We start from the raw sequence: 20,663 nt of genomic DNA, 5'->3' as shown, positions 1-20,663 counted from the left end.
GCGTAGACATCATTAGCACTGTTACTCTCAAATTTGCAGAACCAGTGAGTCTTCCAGGCACTGTACCAAGGGCTTGTCATGTCTCAGTGGCAAAGCAAGTGTCCCATTTTTACCAGAGCAGGAGAGAACTGACGAGCAGGAGGTATGAGGAGCTTGTTTAGGCTGTGGGAGGTTTCAGCTGCATCTGAGTTGAAACTCCAAACTACCTTTCTAATACCAGTATCCAGGCCCCTTCTCTATCTTCTTTCTTGCAGCTATGATAGTAACAAAAGCTACAGCACCTTCTGGTCAGTTGTCATTAGGTCAGTGGCAGCCGTGTCCACCCTCTGTGCATTGTCTTCTTTGGCCCACGATGATCAACCCAGAGTACACTTCACCCTTGGAATGGGACACTGTGACCTGGCACCTGCCTGACCACACTCAGTACCTCTTGTTCCCTATGTGTGTCCTTTACCCCGCCATGACCTCATCCCCCATCCCTCCTGTATTATATCTTATCATATACACCTGGGTTACATCTTAGACTCTAGGCTGGAACATGCTACTGATCCCTTGATGAAGAATGTGAGAACGCATCAACAGATGCCACATGGCACAGCTCCCTCTGGCCTGGCCCTTGTCATCATCTTTAATACTGGGAACTATTTCAAAAGGTGGAGTGACACTGCCACCTATACTAAACAGATGAAGAGAACGCACTGGCTGAGACTCTAGACAGGTCCAACCCGCATGCTTTGGCCTCCTGCCTGGGGCTTTGTATAGTTTCAGTGTGCATGACCCTGACTTCCAAACCACAGAGCAAAAACTACTGGATATAAGTTGTTGACTTATGTGGATCTCAATTCACTTTTTAAATACCCCATTTTCTAAATTATAGGATTTTTTTTTTAGTTGTTCCTTTTCTGAAGTCTAAACATACACATTTAATTTAAGTTAGTTTCCTAGCTTTATCCTTTATCTGAGAACACTGTTGATAATTTGATGTAATCTTAGAAGTGGATGGTTTCCTATATAATATGGAACAGAGGTAGAAATTGATACTGGCTTGGGGTTGGAGAGGTGACTCTGTGGTTAAGAGACCCGGCTGCTCTTCCAGAGGTCCTGGATTCAGTTCCCAGTACCCACAGTTCACAACTATATGTAAGTCCGATCCTCAGGGATTTGATGTCTTACTCTGAGCTCCAAGGACACCAGGCATGCACATGGTGCAGCCACATATGCAAACAAGACACCCATACACATGAGATAAATAAATAAATCACTTATTTTAGAAAGACTGATAATAACAGAAGGATAAAATCACAGATGAACACACTTTATTCTTTGTATGTTTTTGTTTGTATAAATAAATTCTCAACATGCGTGCAATTTTTCTGTAATTATGAGAGAAAACAAAAGGCACCAGAAAAAAAATCCAATTATGCATATTGTGCTTTTCCGCTGTCAGCGTGTTCATCATCCTGCCAGATCATCCCACTGTCTGTGCATAGGTCTGACCACACCAACCCTCAGTCTAGAGTCCGAGCACAGCGTGCAAGGCAGGCACCAGCCTGCTCCATAGCACCAGCTTCATAGCACCTGCTCCATAGCACCAGCTCCATAGCACCAGCTCCATAGCACCAGCCTGCTCCATAGCACCAGCTCCATAGCACCTGCTCCATAGCACCAGCTCCATAGCACCAGCTCCATAGCACCAGCCTCCTCCATAGTACCAGCTCCATAGCAGCTCCAGTTTCTAGAAAGTGTAGGCTATAGTTACCTACTGTACTCATCTTGTGCCTTCAGCTCTCTGCCTTTAATTCAGGGTTGGCACATTGTCAGTTCTTTGTGGCTGTGTGGTGAGTGAGTGAGTGAGTGAGTGAGAGAATGGTTTCTTTTATACCTACCATTCTCCACCTCACTCATGGTGTATGCACACTGCTACCCCAGTGGTAGTCCCTGTCTCAAGATCCTTAGCTGCCTCAGAGCCTGTGCCTCCACTGCACACACGTACTGATGCTCACCTCAAGAGAAGCCCAGCTCTCTGTCTACATCCTTCCAGGAACAGCTCAGCCCTCCATCCTATCCTATCACTTTCTTCCTGACTGCCCATGTCTCCCCATTCTGCACGAGGCCCCTTTATCTTGTCTCCCTCAGCTCTTGTCCTTTTTCTCTTGTCTGTCCTCCTCCTCCTCCTTCTCTTCCTCCTTCTCCTCCTCCTCCTCCTCCTCTTCTTCTAATTTGGGCTTTAATTTCTAGGCAAATAATGAGCACCCTTTTCTATAGAATATATGAGCTAATGAGGTGAGTCCACGCAGACAACAGAATGGAATGGAATGGTCATGTACAAATGATATTTATTGGACACAGTTTTCCTCAGTTGCATATAAGAACTGTGTATACATCTGGGAAGCGCAAATGATGCTGTTTTCCTCCAGACCATACACCTGAGCTGCTCTGTTGACTTGGGGTTTTGGTTCCTTTTGTAGTTTCCTAACAAGATCGTGGCTCAGGTAGCCTGTGATGTTCTTCAGTTGTTGGTTTCCTACTGGGAAAAGCTTCAGGTGTTTGAAACTGCTCTACCGCGAAAAATGGCAGAAGTAAGTCCCTTATCTATAACGTTAAAGCGTCCAAATTACCTGCTTAATAATGTTTTTGAAAGCTAATTAACTATAGACCCTCAAATAATCATTAGAGAAGCAACTATTAAACGGCCATGTGAGCCCCGCTTTCAGGCAGTGTCGGCTGGCTCTTCTCAGCTGCTGTTCTAGGCACTGCGCAAAGAAGCCTGCAGTGTGTTCCAGGGCAGAGGCTTGGAGAGTTTGAGAGGCAGACACGACCACAACAAAGAGACCTTTTGTAGGTTGGGCTTTATTCATTGAGAGCAATTTGGATGGTGCCAACAAGGAGTAGGCAGCTGGTTTAATGCCTTCCTTGCAGGGCGGGGCCCTGGCCTTTGTGTAAAGTGGGAGTTGTTCTCAGACTGAAGCCCTGGGCCATGCTGGCTGCCATGGCATGGTTACTCGAAGTAATGAGATCAGTGCAGGATTAACCTCTGCGGGGGTGGTGGCTGGGGGAGGGGCCGAGGAACAGGAAGTGTCATCTCAACCACAGCTTCTTGGAGGTTGGTTACCACACAGGGGTCTTTGCTCAGAGCTGGGCAAAGACTGACTCGCAGGTGCCTGTGATGCTGCACACCCAGTGCCTGGCAGTTTTGTATCTACTTCTTCAAGCAAGCCTTTGCTCATCCAGCGGAGACGCTGAGATTTGATTTGTCCCCATGAAGGATTGCAGGGAGAGAGAAGTGGTGCAGATTCGTAGCCTCCCAACCCCAGACAGACTTCAGTGGCTAAGATCACTTTGTTCTCTCAGAATCACAGCGAGAGTCCTAAGTGGTTTTTGACCTCAAGTGACCTGGAGTGAAATAGGCCTTTTACTCTGCTGCAGAATGTAAAGTTGGGTTTAGCATCACCTTGTAGTTATCTAGGCAGGACATCTGTGAGAATGCAGGGCATGCTGTGGTGCCGAAACAGGAGGTGAGACCTGCGCTGATTTATAAGATAGCAAACAGGAACCTATGCACAGTTACTTTTGAAGACTTTTTTTCCACTTCCCTAGAAATGTGGGACTAATAGTAGAAATCATGTAACTGTAGAGAGAACTGCTCTTGCCTTGAGGTCTCTGTCCCCCGTAAAAGAAGTAGAAACCATGAAGTGATCATAATCTTCAAATCGACAACTGGCCCTCAGCATTGTGTCACCATCCAGTGAGTCGGCACCAGGCCGTGTTTCTTGCAAGGCCATCTTGGGATTCTTAACATATGGCTGCCAAACCATAACTCTGGTCTGCTGCACTGGGTCTTATCTTTTCTGCAGATCCTTGTGGCCACAATCGCATTCCTTTTACCAAGTGCCGAGTACTCCTCAGTGGAAACAGATAAAAAGGTAAGTAACATGTTAGGTAGCTTCCCCCAGAGTTATTTTTAAATGTAGACAGAATGGTAACTACTACTATAAACGATGGTGTCATTTATAGCATCCTTATATGTTGGCTTAAATTTTTTTCCTATGTAAGCTCTTTTTGTTTAGTTACTTGCTTACATTTGAATGTCTATTAAATATTGAATGTACTCAGGGACGGTTACGTTTATTTTTACATGGAGTAGGTCCTAAGGACCATAGTGTAAGTTCTGAATATATTTCTTCTTCTAGTTTATTGTGTCCTTGCTCCTCTGCCTCTTGGACTGGTGCATGGCGCTGCCTGTGAGTGCCCTTCTCCATCCTGTGTCCACGGCAGTCCTGGAGGAGCTGCACCCGTCCCGGGCTCCCTTGTTGGATTATATCTACAGGGTGAGTCTCCTTTAAGCCTTGGGCACAGATTAAATATTACCAAAATGTTATACATTTTGTACATTCATGCATTTCTGCCTTCTGAAAAATGACCTGTGGAAGGTTATACATTTGGGAAGAAATGAGTACTTAATGAGTAAGCAGAACAGGTTCAGTTGTAGCGAAATGGTGGTTGCCAAGGTGAAGATGTGTGCCTTTCACATGACTGTCGTCTGCCATCTCATCAGAATGACCTCAATCTTCATGGCACATGGTCTGTGTCTACTTCATTTCAAAGAGGGTCTGCAGCATCAGCTTCACAAAGATCTGCTTATCAGAGTTTGAAAGAAAACATAATGCTTCTAGTAATCTCTTTGCCTTAAATAAGCCACAAGAGGCAGGTGTGGTGGTGCATGGCTGTAATCCCAGTGCTTGGGATCATGGGGGCAAAAGTATTGATTGCTTTGAGTTGAAGGCAGCCGAGACTATATAATGAGACTGCGTCTCAAAACCAGAACCAAAAACAAAATAAAAGAACACAAAGGGAAAATAATCCTTAGGATATGAGTTAAGAAATGTCACTTTGTCAGAATTTAGAGACTCTAAAATCTGTGTTCAGTTTACTTATATTTCATTATACTTTCAAAGTTGTATTAAACCATTCCTTATAATTCATGGGCTCCTGTGTTGAACTGATTTAAACTTAGGTTGTGGTCACCCTTCCCTCTGCCATGAGGGCTTTCCCACAGCTTCTTTTATCTCCTGGGCTGGCGCCTTCCGCCTTGTTGCCTTTGCAGGATGAAAGATTGAGGTGTGTGCAATCGCACAAGAACTGACACAGGCACCGTCCCCTGTCATTTCCATTTGCCCTGAGAACATACATATTGTTATTGACTTGCTAGTAGCAAGAAGATATTTAAGAATGGGAAGGAGCCCGTATCTTGACATGTTCCTAGGAGGGAGTCCTGTCTCCCAAGCACTGTGGGATCTGGACCGTGTGTCAGGGCTGAGGAGAGGTAGCATGCAGAGTGCCATTCCTGTCTGTTCTCCTCAGGTTCTGCACTGCTGTGTCTGTGGCTCGAGCACTTACACACAGCAGAGTCACTACACTCTGACCTTGGCTGACTTGTCATCCACGGATTATGACCCCTTCCTGCCTCTGGCCAATGTGAGGAACTCCGAGCCAGTCCAGTACCATTCATCAGCAGACCTGGGGAACCTGCTGACTGTGCAGGAGGGTGCGTATGACTACAGATACACAGTCTCATGCACAGGAAGAGATGTGGGTGGAGTCCTGCCCTTCATTGCTTGTGTCTTGGGTTTGTTTTGAATCTACTTGTTGAGGTTGAAATCCCAGTTTATAAGGTCTCTAATGGCAAACCTCTTTCCCCGTTTCTTCCTCTTTTTCCTCCTCTCTTTTTTCCCCATCTTAAATTATTCACATGGTTTTGTGTTACTGGAAACCTGTTTGTCTCATACCCATGGAATGCACACATAAAAAAAGGGCTCATTTTCTGTCCCCCAAAAGCTTTGCATATAGCCAGGTAGGTTAGCATCCTCAGGACTTGCAATGGGGAAGAACTTAAGCTAGACTCAGCAGGTGGGCTGCTTTGACAGAGCTCCTGGAGTATCTAGACCAGGAGCCCCTCATGAAGGAAGTTGGTAACCACTCAACCCTGTGACAGACTTCTCTCGTGGGCCTTTGGTGGAGAGGGAAGAGACACAGCAGGCTGTGGTCAGGTGCGAGTGTAGCCTGTGCAGTCCACGCTAAAATAGATTTAGCCCTATTTCAATGACTTACTTAGACCATTGCCTATTTTTGATATAATTACTGCTTTTAAATAAAGTTACCAGCAAGACACATAGTCAAGCCATGTGTGAGTGCACGTGTTCAGATTGCTCGTTTTTATTCACTAACTACTTAAAACAGAAGGAGGAGGAGGAGCTTCGGGAGGTGAGAGGGACAGGACAAAGGACATTCTAGCTTTGCGTTTCCTCTAGGGATTTAGAGAAAAGACACTGGAATATTTTCTTTTTTAATAGTTTGACAAAGCCTTGCACTGGTTCTGTCATTAGTAGAATACAGATCATCTCTGCTTCTCAGGGATGTAGAGGAAGCTGACTCAACTGAAGCGTGGTAGGAGGGGAGGTCCATGTTTCACAAGGCTTCTTCTCCTGACTTCGCTTTTACTAGAAGTGTCATCATGGCATGGTTTACACCTTGATTAATAGGACTCCAGGCCATTTTCCTTCATAGAATTCCAACATTCACAAAATTCGAACCAAAAGTACACCCTCTGTGAGCAAAAGAAGAGGAAAGTTGCTTTTCCAACCTGCCGTGCCCTTTGTCACTTTATCGTTAGCTCTGTGCCTGTCCTGCTGCCATGACGATGGCGTGGTTCACATGAAGAACTGGAGCTCCCAGCTACTTCCATGTGTGTCTCTGGGCAGTAGCATTTCTTAGCTGGAATGTTACCTTTCTTAGTTATACAGAAATCTTACATGTTTCTCTTAGGTTGTGGAAAAAAGTTTAAGTTTAGAAGAGATGTAACTGGACTCTTGTTTCTTTTTTTAAAAAAAATGAGCCTTTTGGTGGGACAGCACAAAACAATATGTTATAAGTAAGCCAGTTGGTTAATGTCTAAAGCTAAAAGTATTTAGCATAAAGTCATATGTTTATAGTGCTTTATGTGCTAATTAATACTTGATTTTTCACATTATGAGTTCAAAACCCAATTATTTCTTAAAGCTCTAAGCTCAAATTATAAACCTTGACTTAAATATCAGCATTTTTCCATACAATTTTTAAAGTTTCATTTTCACTTGTTATTAAGTTGGTGTGCCAGGCTTTTATAAATTTTGAGGATTGAAGTTTCCCCAGCCACTCTAAACCTTAAGAAAGTTCAATTTCTAGTTATAGGTTTAGCTTATCTGCCTTTCCATTTATCTCATTTTCTAAACCCCTGGTACCTCATGCTGTTGTTCAGGTCTTTCTTTACATTTAAATTAAAATTTTATAAGCTAGTCACTCTTGGATACTAAATCATTAAGTACAAGTTTAGTTAAGTTCTTCTAAGTGCCCCATGTTTTATTAATATGACAAATTCTCCTAAATACTTTAAGTGCCCTAATAGCAAATAAATTGTCACAGTGGTTATTAAACATATTGTTTCTAGTCTTTTAAAGGTTTAAAGGGCCAATGTTTACTAATGTTCTTTTCAGGCCTACTTGCTGGTCCCAGCTACCCTTCTAACCAGGTTTTTAATTCTCGTCTTCTAAACCTCTGAACTTATCAGTCTAACATGGGAATGCTTTTCTTGGCTCACTCCTGTATCTATAGAATTCTACAAGTCTTTGAGAATGGCATCTTCATGTAAGGTGGGTTCTTTAGCAGTCTGTTTGAACTCTCTTCTTGTATTCAAATAGAATTAGTGTCAAAGAAAAAAAGATGAAAAAAAACCCCAATCTCACAATTAAAAATCAAGTATTAAGCTAGGTGTTTATGGTACACCTAACACCCTAATCCTAACAGAGGCAGAGACAGGTGTGTCTCTGTGAGTTCCAGGCCAACCTGGTCTCCATAGTGAGTTCCAGGCCAGCCAGTGCTACATAGTGACACCTTGTCTCCCAAAACAAAACAAAAATAAAAATCAAACATCCAAACTATTGACCAAAATTTCATGGTGTTCTGACTCTCTCCTCACATTTCCTTCCTGCTGTTCACAGAGAAAAAGAGACGAAGTGTGGAATTGATTCCTCTCACTGCACGGATGGTTATGGCCCACCTGGTGAACCACCTGGGCCACTACCCGCTCAGTGGGGGCCCTGCTGTGCTGCACAGCCTGGTCAGTGAGAACCATGACAACGCTCACGTGGAGGGAGTGGAGCTATCCTCGGAGGTGTTCAGGAGCCCAAACCTGCAGCTCTTTGTGTTTAATGACAGCACGCTCATCTCCTATCTTCAGACACCAGCAGAAGGCCCAGCTGGAGGGACCTCGGGAGGATCGCTCTCAGATGTGAGAGTCATCGTGAGGGATATCTCAGGGAAGTACTCTTGGGATGGCAAGGTTTTATACGGACCTCTCGAAGGCCGCTTGGCACCCCAGGGCAGGAGCCCCTCACTTCAGATTCCTGCCTGGCACCATCACACATGTGGCCCTCAGAAAGACTTGTCTCACAGTGAGGAGGGAGACGACGCACTTGACAAGTTACTTGAGAACATTGGCCGCGCAAGTCCTGAATGCCTTTTACCATCACAACTAAATCTAAATGAGCCTTCCCCACCCCCGTGCGGAATGGACTGTGACCAAGAGAAGGAAATCATTGAGGTCATCCTGCGCCAGAGCACACAGGAAGATGAGTATGTCCGGAGGTGTAGCTCAACTTCTGCAGTGAAGGTCACCAGCCAAGGACAGCCCTCACCAGTGGAGCCCCGGGGACCTTTTTATTTCTGCAGGCTGTTGCTCGATGACTTGGGAATGAATTCCTGGGACAGAAGGTAACTGAGCTCTGAATGTTTATTATGTTATGTGAAGGTGGTTCTTCTTCTTCTCCTCCTCCTCCTCCTCCTCCTCCTTCTTTTCTTTTTTTAATCAATTTGAGGTTAAAGAATAAGAAATAGAGGTTTCTCTGGATTTCAGAATTTACACCTCATTTCTGGCTACTGGATTAAAGATAGAAATAAAACAAAAAGCACTATACTAGGACACAGCTTGAATTCCAAACACCCGTCGGACCTTTGAAAGCGTATGTAGCAGGTGTTTCCCTCCTTGCCTCCCTAGCGGTTACTATTGCTGTTTTCATGTAAGATGCAAATGGGCTGCAAAGATGAGTAAACCACTGTCTGGCCACAGGATTGGTGAGGGGCGTGACCTTGGTGCCCCCCAGACAAACGACACAGTGACACAGGTGACACAGGAGGCCGAGAGGAGCAGTTTGATCCAGTGCGCAGTCAGGGTAGTGGAGGAAACCTCAGAGAAGAGAGTGGGGTTGAGAACTGGGCCTGGGTGGGAGCCGAGTGTGGTGGTGCACACCTTTAAGCCCAGCACTCGGGAGGCAAAGGCAGGAGGATCTCTGAATTCAATGCCAGCCAAGTCTACACAGAGAAACCCTGTCTCAAAAAGCAAGACAAAAAAACCAAATGCTAAAGGCCAGGTGGAGAAGAGAGCCAGAGAGCTCATACTGAAACTGACATGAGCACTTGCACGTGAGGGGCATGCCAGGGGCTTCCCAGCGTCACTGCATGGCAGCAGGGTATAGTGGGATCTCTATGTCTCTGTATGCTCAAGGAAAGTGGGCTTATATTGAAGACTTCTGAGTTTCTTGCTTTTGCTATGATAAAACACTATGAACAAGGCAACTTACAGGAGAAAGAGTTTATTTTGGACACGTGGTTCCAGATGCTTAGGGTCCATAACGGCAGGAACAGCAGGTGACAGTACGTGACACACATGGCAGCTGGACAACAGCTGAGAAGTTGCATTTCCAACTGATAACAGGAAGCAGAGAGAGCACTGAGTGGCACATGACTTGAAACCTTAATGCCTACCCACAGTGACTTACGTTCCCTAACCAGGACGTGTCTCCTAAAGTTACCCAAATAGCACCACCAAGTAGGCGATCTTCAAATGCCCAAGAATGCAAGAGACATCTCATTCAAACCTCCAAAATACCCATCACGGTTCTTCTCAGCGAATGAGATTGCAGATGGATAGGTGATGCTATCTCAGGGTTACTATAGTGTGAACACACCGTGACATGGCCACTCTTGTAAAGGAAGGCATTTAGCTGTGTTATAGTCATGGCAGGAACCATTACTGCACACAGCAGACATGGGCTGGAGAGGGAGCTCAGAGTTCCACATCTGGATCCTCAGGCAGCAGGAGGAGACAGGCATTGGGCCTGGCTTGAGCTTCTGAAACCCCAAAGCCTACCCCGAGTGACCTTCCTCCAACCAGGTCACATGTACCCCCACAAGGACACGCCTCCTGATAGTGCCACTCCCTGATGACCGAGCATTCACATACATAACCCATGGGGTCATGCCACAGCGGCTAAGTTTGCTTTTGTATTAGAAAGTAGCAAAGTAGGTCTGTGGCCACATGAATTTCTTCTTGAATACTTTTTGTCTTTGTAGGAAGAACTTTCACTTGTTGAAGAAGAATTCAAAATTATTGAGAGAGCTAAAGAATCTGGACTCACGTCAGTGGTATGTGAAAGTATACTGAAATATCTTTTCCTGTCTAACTTTGTGAGTGCATGGTATCAAATACAGTTCCAGGAAAGAAGGCACCTACAGAGACACCCAGAGTATTTCTGTAGCCCAGGATCGGCTGACATTGACCTTGACTGAACCTTGGTGTTTTGTTTTGTTTTGCTTTGCTTTGCTTTGCTTTGCTTTGTTGAGACACAGGGACTCTCAAGCTGCTCAGGCTGGCCTTCAACATACTCTGTAGTCCAGACATGTAGGCCTCAAGCCTGTAATTCTTCTGCCTCAACCCTCAAGTAGCTGGGATCATAGGCTTTCTTTTTAATAATAACAACAACAATAACAATAACAATAATACCACCTCCCTTCATGGCTTTTTTAAAAGTCCTCTTAAACTCTTAAAGGTGTGTGTGTCTGTGTGTGTGTGTGTGTGTGTACATGCACGTATATAACTTTCTGAATCTGTTTAGTATTGTTTCGTTACGTGTGTTGAGGGCTGACCACTTAGGGGTGATTTCTACGCTGGCTGCACTGTGTATTCCCACTAGCAGTGAATAACCCCCAAGTCCCACACTTATTTGGTGATCGCTGTTCTGACTGAGATGAGACAAAATCTTAAGGTGGTTGTAATTGTATTTCTGTGGTGGCTAAAGATGTTGGACACTTTTTAAGTTATTTATAGGCCACTTGTTTTTCCTCTTAAGAACTATTCTGTTCAATAAACTATTTGTTGATTTGATGGTTTACAGTTTAGGGGTTTAACTTTGTGGTTATTTTTATATCCTACATACCAGACCCTGTCTGACATTAGTTTTTTGTCTTTCTTATTCTGTAGTTTTCTCTTCAGGATGTGATTTTTCTCCCCTGCTGTGCAGAAGCTTTTTAATTTTAATAATACCATTTTCTAGTTCTTCAAATTATTTTCTCTGCTATTAGAAAATCCCTGTCTATTCTTTTGCTTTGAAGTATCTTCTTTATTTTACTCTGGCAGCTTCAGTCTAAAATATAGGTTGTTTGTTTGTTTGCATTTATTTATTTATTTATTTATTTATTTATTTATTTATTTATTTATTTTTGAGAGAGAGAGTTTCTCTATGTGTAGCCTTGGCTGTCTTGGAACTTGCACTGTAGACCAGACTGGCCTCAAACTCAGAGGTCCACCTGCCTCTACCTCTGAGTGCTGGTGTTAAAGGTGTGTGCTGCCATGCCCAGCTTTAAAAGGTCTTTAGTGCATTTGAATTGATTTTTACATAGGGATCTAATTTCATTCTTACATACATTACACAGCCTGGTTTTCTCCCTTGTGTATGTTTGGCATAATTGTCAAAAAATAAGTGTTTGCAACTGAATGGGTTTTTTTGGGATTCTCATCCATTGGCCTAAGAATTTTCTATGTCAGTGCCATGCTGTTTTCTAAGCAAGTATTTTCACTATCATTTATGTTCAGGCGGCTTTCTTGTGGTTTTATTGTTTATTCTTAAGTAAATTCTTGGTGGGGCTCCTGCCACTTATTTGCATATCAGGTTTATAACTGTGATATTTTGTTAGTGGTTTAAATTTGTGACCCCTAGGTATGATGGCAACAACTAGTGAACTACACACACACACACACACACCTCACACCTCACACCTCACACCTTTACCTGGACTTAATAAAAAAATACCTTTTTTGTCACAACACAAATGATTCAATCTAGGGGTCTTTTTCCCCCCTCAGGACAGGGTTTCCCTGTGTACCCTTGGCTGTCTTGGACTTGCATTGTAGACCAGGCTAGCTTGAACTCACAGCGATCCGCCTGCAACTGTGTCCCTGAGCACTGGGATCACAGCGTGCACTACCAAGCCCTGCTCAATCTAGGGGTCTTGTTTGAGTTTGTTTTTTCTGCCAGTTACAAAATTAAATGGCAGGAAAATCGCAAGTGCGGCAGGTGGCAGCAGGGGAACCTCAGGCACTGCCATCAGCAGTTGAAAGGCGTTTATTGGGGGTGAGAAACCTGCACGGAGCAGCCATGCAGAAAAAGACCCTCCTCAGAGCAGAGGGGGAACTCGGGAAGCCTAAAACCCAGCCTCTCCTCCAGGGCTAGAGTTTTACCTCTGAGGAGTTTCCCTCCCCTACTTTAGGGTTAGTCAGTTTGAAGACAGATGGCAGATTGGTCCACAGCTGTGATGTGGCGTGTCCTGATGCAGCCTGGGACTTGTTGGGCCAGTCCATGAGCAGTGGACCTGCTGGCTGGCGGGAGGCGGCTGCCAGCTTTTGTCTCAAGTCAGGAGGCCAGGGAAGAAGTTGGCCGCAGTGGGATTTGATCCCCTGTATTTCCTCGCTCCTCTCCCTATCTGTCTGCCTGCCGTGGACTCTATCCTGCTCTCTCACTAAGGACTCGGCAGATGAAATCATAGCCAGCTTACTCACAGCCATATGTCCTTTGACTCTTTCAGAAGCATGTGGAATTAAGGAATGAAGTGATATGAACCATTTCGGGCGGGGCTTTATGTATTTTTTTTTTCTTTTCTACCTTCCTATGTTTCTTTCTCACCATTCACCGCTTGCTCAGAGCCACACACATGTCGAAGCATGTGCTGTCTGTGTGTTTTCTGAGTGTTGGGCGTGTGCTAGGGTGGCTGCTGTGAGCCTGGCTCTATCTGCAGCAGGGTGACGTGAGGCCCTGGTATGAGAATTTTAGAATTAAGAAATAAAATGAAAAGAAAAGAAAATACACAGGTTTCAGTGATTCATTTGTAGTTGTAATTGAAGAAAGAACTCATCCTCGGGGCAGATACTGCATCTCTGTTGGTATTTTCAATGTTTTTATTTCTTGATTCAAGTAAAGCATACTTTGAATTTCAAAAATGTTCAAAAAGGGTTTTAGAGTCTGATACTGCCATTTCCCTGTTCAGTCTGCCTCTCCTTTCTCTCTTCAGGACAGAGACTGAGCCCTCAGAAATTCCTTCAGGGCGCTTGCTTCCCTCCCTCTGTCCTTCGATGTTAAACGCATTTGGGCCCCAATCCCAGCCTTTCCGGCGCATGCTGAATTATTCCCTGCTTCTCCAGTGTTAAGTGAATGCACTGGTATCTTGTAATTGTAGCCCATTTGTTGAATGTTAATGCACTTTAGTTGCATGAGGTGCAATTGAATTAGCTCCCTGGGGTGCTGTTGCAGTAAAATATGGCTTTGGGTAGCTGATTGGCAATCTTCTGCCCTTTGATTAACCTTCACTTAAAACCCAAGTCCTGGACTTATGTCTGTCATCTTGGCTTCTAAATGCACATCAACTTATTTAATGGGAAAAGGTATTTTTCAAGATTGCCTTTTAAAAACCCAAACTAAGTCTGGGGTTCTTCACCTGAAGGGAGTCTGGCCCATGCCCTAGGTTGGTCAGATACAATGCAAGTTGTCCCTCAACTTTCAGGGAATTTCCTGTTATTCCCGATATCGATTTACGTCACTGTTGTGGGGGCATAGTGCCTTCTTCAGGTGTTTTGAGAAAAAGTAGTCTTGCAGCTAAGGTCTTTATACTGTGTGTGATGGCTGTACATACAAATCACTGTGGGCTTTCTTACCACTGTGTGGTAAAGGAAGTAGTAAAGTCATGTTTTTCTTTATTTAGTTTTAAAAGTCTGACAGCACAAGAAGACAGCACTATTCTGATCTTTTTCTAAGAAGAAAGAAAAAATGCGTTCTAATGAGGATGGTGCCATTGTTGAATTTATGTATGTGTGTTGCTGAATTACTCGCTCTTCATGCACTGGCTGTGCAGCTTGTAGATATGAAGTGCTGTTGGTGTTGTAATTACCATTTCAAAAGCCTGGCACTAATAGGGCCATGCATAGTGCCTGCATCTTAGCAAGCTCTCTGCAGTGCTAATATTTTAGAGGATATGGAATTTGATGAGTGTTTACAGCTAAAGGTCACCTTTCCTCACACCCACATCAGTTAGTCCTCCCCCATGTGAGCTTAGCTTTCTGTGCCTCCTACACTGAGTTAACTCAAGGTCCCAGGGTGGCAAAGTCCTGGGCTTTAAGGATAAAACACCGATGTACTTCAGAGAAAACTAAGGTGGTTATTATTATTTGGTGTGTCACATCTATAGAACAGAGAAAAATTGAATGCTAAGGACTTTTAAGACGTAGAGAGAGTTGCAGAGAGAAATTAAGAAACTATGTTTTTGTTCTTTTGTTGAAACAACCTTTTGGGTGTGTCTGCTACCATCATCCCAACTGCGAAATTATTATAGTTCTTGTGATAAGCCAATCATATTGTAGGGGACCCTTCTTTTTTTCCCTGTGTCTTTCAAGGCAGTAAATGGTATGGTTGTTTCTAGATTCCCTAAGGTCGTCTTCACTACAGGGTTGTACATGCCTGTAGAGCCCATCACTACAATAAAGGCATTCTCTTTACAGCATCTCTTTCCGTTTCCAAACATGGGGTAGCCATGTTGTTTGTTTATGTGTACAGATTGAGAGAACTGTTCTTTTTATTCTTTTTTCTGTGTTTTCTGATTCTTCTTCACATACATTTATTCCATGAGAATGATAAGTAGGGGGGAGGGTGGGGGATATGAATCAGGGGAGGGTGGTGGGTATGAGTGGGGGGAGGGTGGTGGGTATGAGTGGAGGGAGGGTGGTGGGTATGAGTGGAGGGAGGGTGGTGGATATGAGTGGGGGGAGGGTGGTGGATATGAGTGGGGGAGGGTGGTGGATATGAGTGGGGGAGGGTGGTGGGTATGAGGGGGGAGGGTGGTGGATATGAGGGGGGAGGGTGGTGGGTATGAGTCGGGGGAGGGTGGTGGGTATGAGTGGAGGGAGGGTGGTGGATATGAGTGGGGGGAGGGTGGTGGGTATGAGTGGAGGGAGGGTGGTGGATATGAGTGGGGGGAGGGTGGTGGATATGAGTGGGGGGAGGGTGGTGGGTATGAGTGGAGGGAGGGTGGTGGGTATGAGTGGGGGGAGGGTGGTGGGTATGAGTGGGGGGAGGGTGGTGGGTATGAGTGGAGGGAGGGTGGTGGATATGAGTGGGGGGAGGGTGGTGGGTATGAGTGGGGGAGGGTGGTGGGTATGAGTGGGGGGAGGGTGGTGGGTATGAGTCGGGGGAGGGTGGTGGGTATGAGTGGGGGGAGGGTGGTGGGTATGAGTGGGGGGAGGGTGGTGGGTATGAGTGGGGGGAGGGTGGTGGGTATGAGTCGGGGGAGGGTGGTGGGTATGAGTGGGGGGAGGGTGGTGGATACATAGCTAACGAATAGGAGCAAATGCTCTTTCTCCAGTGATTTATGTAAATTTTTAGCTTAGCTTCAGTTAGCCTTGCTTAATAAGTAGAAAAATAACCATGAAGAAGGAAATATTTGAGAATTTGTTAAAATATGGAGTCCAGATCTACCAATTTGGATGTCTAATCATATTACAGTGTTGAGATATTAAACAATTAGACAGTAGAAACATTTCCGTGTTGCTGAAGCACTTAATGCTTTTTCCTATGCAGTTTTTCATGGTGCAGTGCAAATGCAGGAAGGGTGGGGCTGCCCCAGAAGTGGGGATCTAATCTCTTGGCATTGAGGGTACAGCAGGACAGCGCTCACAGACGACAGTGCTGTGAGTGACGAGCGGTTCTTGACTAAGCTTCGTCTCAACAGCAGCAGCTTTCATCTTCAGACTCTCACTAAACGGCTTGATATTTTAGTACTTTACTCCACTGTATCATGTGTAGAAATTGGCCATTACATATTCAAATATGCTGTCATATATCTGGTCAGTTTAATGGAGACTTAGCTGAGCCAAATACCATACTGGATGTTTAAAAAAAAAGATGAAAAGACAAGGCTCCTTTCTTCAGGGTATGAATGACGCTTGCATGGTTTAACAGGAAACCTCCACATATCACACAGCAAGCAGATAAGGAATTTATATGTCCAAAAGACTGTCCAGAACTGTTATATGTCCAGAACAGCTGTCCAGCATAAACAGTGTCCCTGAATAGTCAGAACACATCCTTTCACAAAGAAATACCTAAGTGCTTCCATTTTTCACAAAGTCTTAACATGTCTCATAGCTCCAATTGATAGATAGTCAAATGCATGTCGACTTGAAGTGCTTTAGGAGACAGTGTTCATCACCAAGCAGGGGAAGAACCCAGAGGAGGATAGCTGCTGTCAGTGTCTCCAGTGTCTGAGACGTGGTCTCCCGTTTCTTTAACCTTCCGCCTCCTTTCAGTCACCCCTGCAAGGCAGATGGCGCAGCAGTAATACTGATTTCATTGCAGGGCTTGCAGAATGCAAATAAGGTCATGCGTTGACCACCTTAGACTAGCGATGCACCCTTAGCGAGTGCATAAGGAATAAAACAATTGTAATAACAGTAAAATTAAACTCTGTGTGTGTCTGTGTCTGTGTCTGTGTGTGTGTATTCTAACGCCTTTAAATTTAAACATTTATAGCCGCGAGACACATAAGATCGCAGTGTTTTACATTGCTGAAGGGCAAGAAGACAAGTGTTCCATTCTCGCCAATGACAGAGGAAGCCAGGCCTATGAAGACTTCGTTGCTGGTCTTGGATGGGAGGTAACTAGCCTCATTTATTATGTGGTTGCTGACTATCAGTATTTAAAGAAGACATGAGTTGTGTATCTGCTTTGTTATATTTTCAAATGCAAATATAGCATACATAGAGGTCTTGAAGATTGCACTGACCTTGAACTCTGCCTCTTCTTACTATTCTGTCTGTGGATGTCTGTTTCTCCTTAATATCTTTTCATTTGCTTTGCACCAGAACTGTATAGTCATATGGGCTAAGCCAGCCATGGGCAGCAGTTTGTGGCAGAAGAGGACAAGTGTGGCCCCCGCGGGGTTGGAGGGAAAAAAGCAGCGACTTGATAGACAAGAAGTAGAGGGTCTAAACAAAGCGGCAAAGCTAGACCTTGAATGTAGTTGGCTGTCATTGCAGCTCCCTAATGCTCAACTCCAGAACGGCTGATAAGGATGTGGTTTTCTTTACTGAAAGATAAACTAATGGATAAATACGCAGAGACATATAATACTGCCTCCTCCGAACGTGAATCTGGAGGAGAGTGTTTCCCTAGAACCTGGAAAGCAGTGCGCTCAAGGCCAAATGGAAATCAAAGTGGATAAGATACTTTTTTTTCTTTCTCTTACTTTCGGTTGCTCAATTGTCTGAGTTATCTGTGTTAAGGAAGCTTTGACTGCAAAAGAACAACTTTTCAATCCGAGCAGTGGTGGCGCACACCCTCAGGAGGCAGAGGCAGGTGGATCACTGTGAGTTCAAGGCCAGCCTGGTCTACAGAGAGAGTCCAGGACAGCCAAGGATACACAGAGAAACCCTGTCTTCAAAACAAAACAAAAGGTACAACTTTTCTGCCAAGAGTCTAGTCTTATTTATCAGGGGCCTCTGTGCAGATGGCATTACGAGAGAGTACATCAAGGTGAAGACAGCGGCCATGTTCTTTCCAGAAAATCCAAGAGCTAGTGGAACTTGCAGGGAACCACTGTTCTTTTTAGTAAGGTTAGATACGTTTGTTATTTAGCTTCTCTCTCTCTCTATCTATCTATCTATCTATCTATCTATCTATCTAAATGATGCCTTCTCAGCAAAGTTTAAGGAGATAACTAGAAAGGGCTGGGAGTGTAGCTCAGTGGTAGAGCACTTGCCTGGCATGTCCAAGGTCCCGTGTTCCATCCCTAGGGCCACAGAAAAAGAAAACAGAGGTGTGATTGGAGTAGTAATTCAGGTTGAGTGCTGGTTATATTCAGTACAGAAGTAGTTTCCCACTTTGTGTTTGTTAGGATGGGTGTTTTATTGAAGGAGATAATAGTTTGTGGCAAGTTAAAACTGAGATCGAGTCTCTAAGAAGGAAACACCTGTAGACTAATGGCAGTGGTGTGAACGCAGGCAGGTTAATAATGGCTGCTAAGTTGTGTAACATCTGTTTTCCTTGACCCCACATCCTACAGAAACACTCTTTTAAATGTACTTTCCAGTTTGAGAAGCAGAAAGTCCCACAGATCCATTAGTGAGGAAACTGTGTGTTTGTGGGGAGATGTGGGTGTGTTGTGTGTTTATACATAATAGCCCCAGAGTTTAAGGGTAGGTGGTGCTAGCAATGTGGATATGCCAGAGACTCCGTGAATTATTATTATTTTTTTTTTAAAGATTTATTTATGTATACAGTGCACATTTGATCACATTATAGATGGTTGTGAGCCACCATGTGGTTGCTGGGAATTGAACTCAGGACCTCTGGAAGAGCAGGCAGTGCTCTTAACCTCTGCGCCATCTCTCCAGCCCCCCGTGAATTATTTTTAATAAGTGAAGAGGGAAAAACACAGTAGACTATATTTGAAAGAGATATCACATTCATGCGACTTTTATTATAACAGTTAAATTTGTACTTTTTAAAATTGTTAATAACTTGTTTAAGTGATAAACTTTATTATAGGTCTATAGACAGAGGGAAAAACAGTACTGTTTGTGGTTTTGAAACACATAAGACAAATCTCCACAGATAAGGGGGGGTCTAATATTCAGACGTATTCAGATATGTATGTGCCCACACACATGAGGGGGAGAAGTTAGAGAAATGCTGGGGATCAAACCAGCCCTTGCTCGCCAAGCACCGTACTGCTGGGCATACAGCCCCCAAATCTTGATAGTGGTTTTCGTGTAGTAGGGTTTCAGACCAGACTCATTGTTGGTGTTCTTCATTTTTTCTTTGAAATTTTAATTTTGTCTAACTTGTATTTGTTTGTAATCAGAAAGAAATCTATTAAAATGAAAATAGTTGTTTTCAACTCACGTTGCTGCCTAATGAGTAAGAGTAGCCCATTGTGACCCTGACTCTGCGTTGTGCCCATCAGGTGGATCTGTCCACCCACTGTGGGTTCATGGGCGGCCTTCAGCGCAATGGCAGCACAGGCCAGACGGCCCCTTACTATGCTACCTCCACCGTGGAAGTCATTTTCCATGTTTCCACTCGAATGCCATCAGATTCAGACGATTCACTCACCAAAAAGGTAAGGGGGTCCTTAGGGGCAGCACCTCACTCCCTTGGGTAAGTGAGGCTCTGGGGTCTGGATGGTAGCCAAGCCCTAGCACACCCCAACACTGCTTTCTCAGGGCTACAGTCAGTGCCGCTCTTCTCAGGCTACAGTTTGCTGAGTCTAAAATACCAACTTAGCACAACCATAGTCCTGAGTTAAAGACCAGGAAGAAGAAGGGCCCTTAGTGTGGCTACTTTTGGAACTTCTTTCATGTTAATTACCTGAGAGACAATATTTTTACCTCACAGATTGACAAAGGCCACAACATATAATGGGCAATATGACAGAAGTGCTGGGAAGGCTCTAGGAAAACATTCCCCCACACCCCGAGGATGCTAGGATGACCCTGCGGATGTGTTGCTGCCCAGATGTCCCATCTTGAATGTTTACCCTTTGTTCTCCTCACCTTCTGCCTTGTGGATAGTTTTCTCTGAAATTCAAAGGAAGCTTCATGCTCCCAGAGGAATTCCACCAGAGAGACAGGGTCTCAAACTCCCCAGCCTGCAGAGTGTTCGCTTGAGAAGGCTGTTTGTGGATGAGGAGGCTCTGCTTCTGGATGAGGAGGCTCTGCTTCTGGATGAGGAGGCTCTGCTTCTGGATGAGGAAGCTCTGCTTCTGGATGAGGAGGCTCTGCTTCTGGATGAGGAGGCTCTGCTTCTGGATGAGGAGGCTCTGCTTCTGGATGAGGAGGCTCTGCTTCTGGATGAGGAGGCTCTGCTTCTGGATGAGGAGGCTCTGCTTCTGGATGAGGAGCACATTAACGGGAGAGAAATATAGTATATAAGAAAACCACTCCTGTAAGTTTCTAGGCGAGAGGAGCATCCTAGAGCAGCCGTGACTTGTGCTTTCGCTGTGGGGTAGTAGGTGGCAGAGCTACATTCCAGCTCGGCACACACTGTCCTCTGACTTCACAGTGTAACAGCTCAGGGCAGGGCCTCAAATGCGAAGGCTGCCCATTGGGAGTGTGGCGACATGGTTAAAGCTAGGGCCAGACAGATCTAGGCCCAAGCGTGTGTCTAATTATTTTTCCAGCCTTTGTCTCAGATTAAAAATGGAGCCCATGGCACAGTACTGTTGAGTCAGTAAGTGAAACAATGCCAGAAAAA

The 20,663-nt window shown here is 44.7% G+C and overlaps 1 protein-coding gene across 1 annotated transcript in view; it reads left to right on the top strand.

Moving 5' to 3' along the window:
* Positions 1-20,663, top strand: part of Ralgapa2 (Ral GTPase activating protein catalytic subunit alpha 2) — a 282,989-nt gene that overhangs the window by 180,206 nt on the left and 82,120 nt on the right. Inside the window, exons 29-36 of the mRNA XM_051144780.1 lie at positions 2,469-2,579; positions 3,855-3,923; positions 4,191-4,328; positions 5,362-5,545; positions 8,034-8,805; positions 10,444-10,515; positions 16,941-17,064; positions 19,375-19,530. Of these exons, the coding sequence (XP_051000737.1) occupies positions 2,469-2,579; positions 3,855-3,923; positions 4,191-4,328; positions 5,362-5,545; positions 8,034-8,805; positions 10,444-10,515; positions 16,941-17,064; positions 19,375-19,530 (1,626 nt within the window). The remainder of the gene's footprint in view (positions 1-2,468; positions 2,580-3,854; positions 3,924-4,190; positions 4,329-5,361; positions 5,546-8,033; positions 8,806-10,443; positions 10,516-16,940; positions 17,065-19,374; positions 19,531-20,663) is intronic.

The sequence above is a fragment of the Acomys russatus genome, chromosome 4 (genome assembly GCF_903995435.1).
Source record: "Acomys russatus chromosome 4, mAcoRus1.1, whole genome shotgun sequence".
In the NCBI taxonomy this organism is placed as follows: domain Eukaryota; kingdom Metazoa; phylum Chordata; class Mammalia; order Rodentia; family Muridae; genus Acomys; species Acomys russatus.
This window is presented reverse-complemented; position numbering and strand designations above follow the sequence as displayed.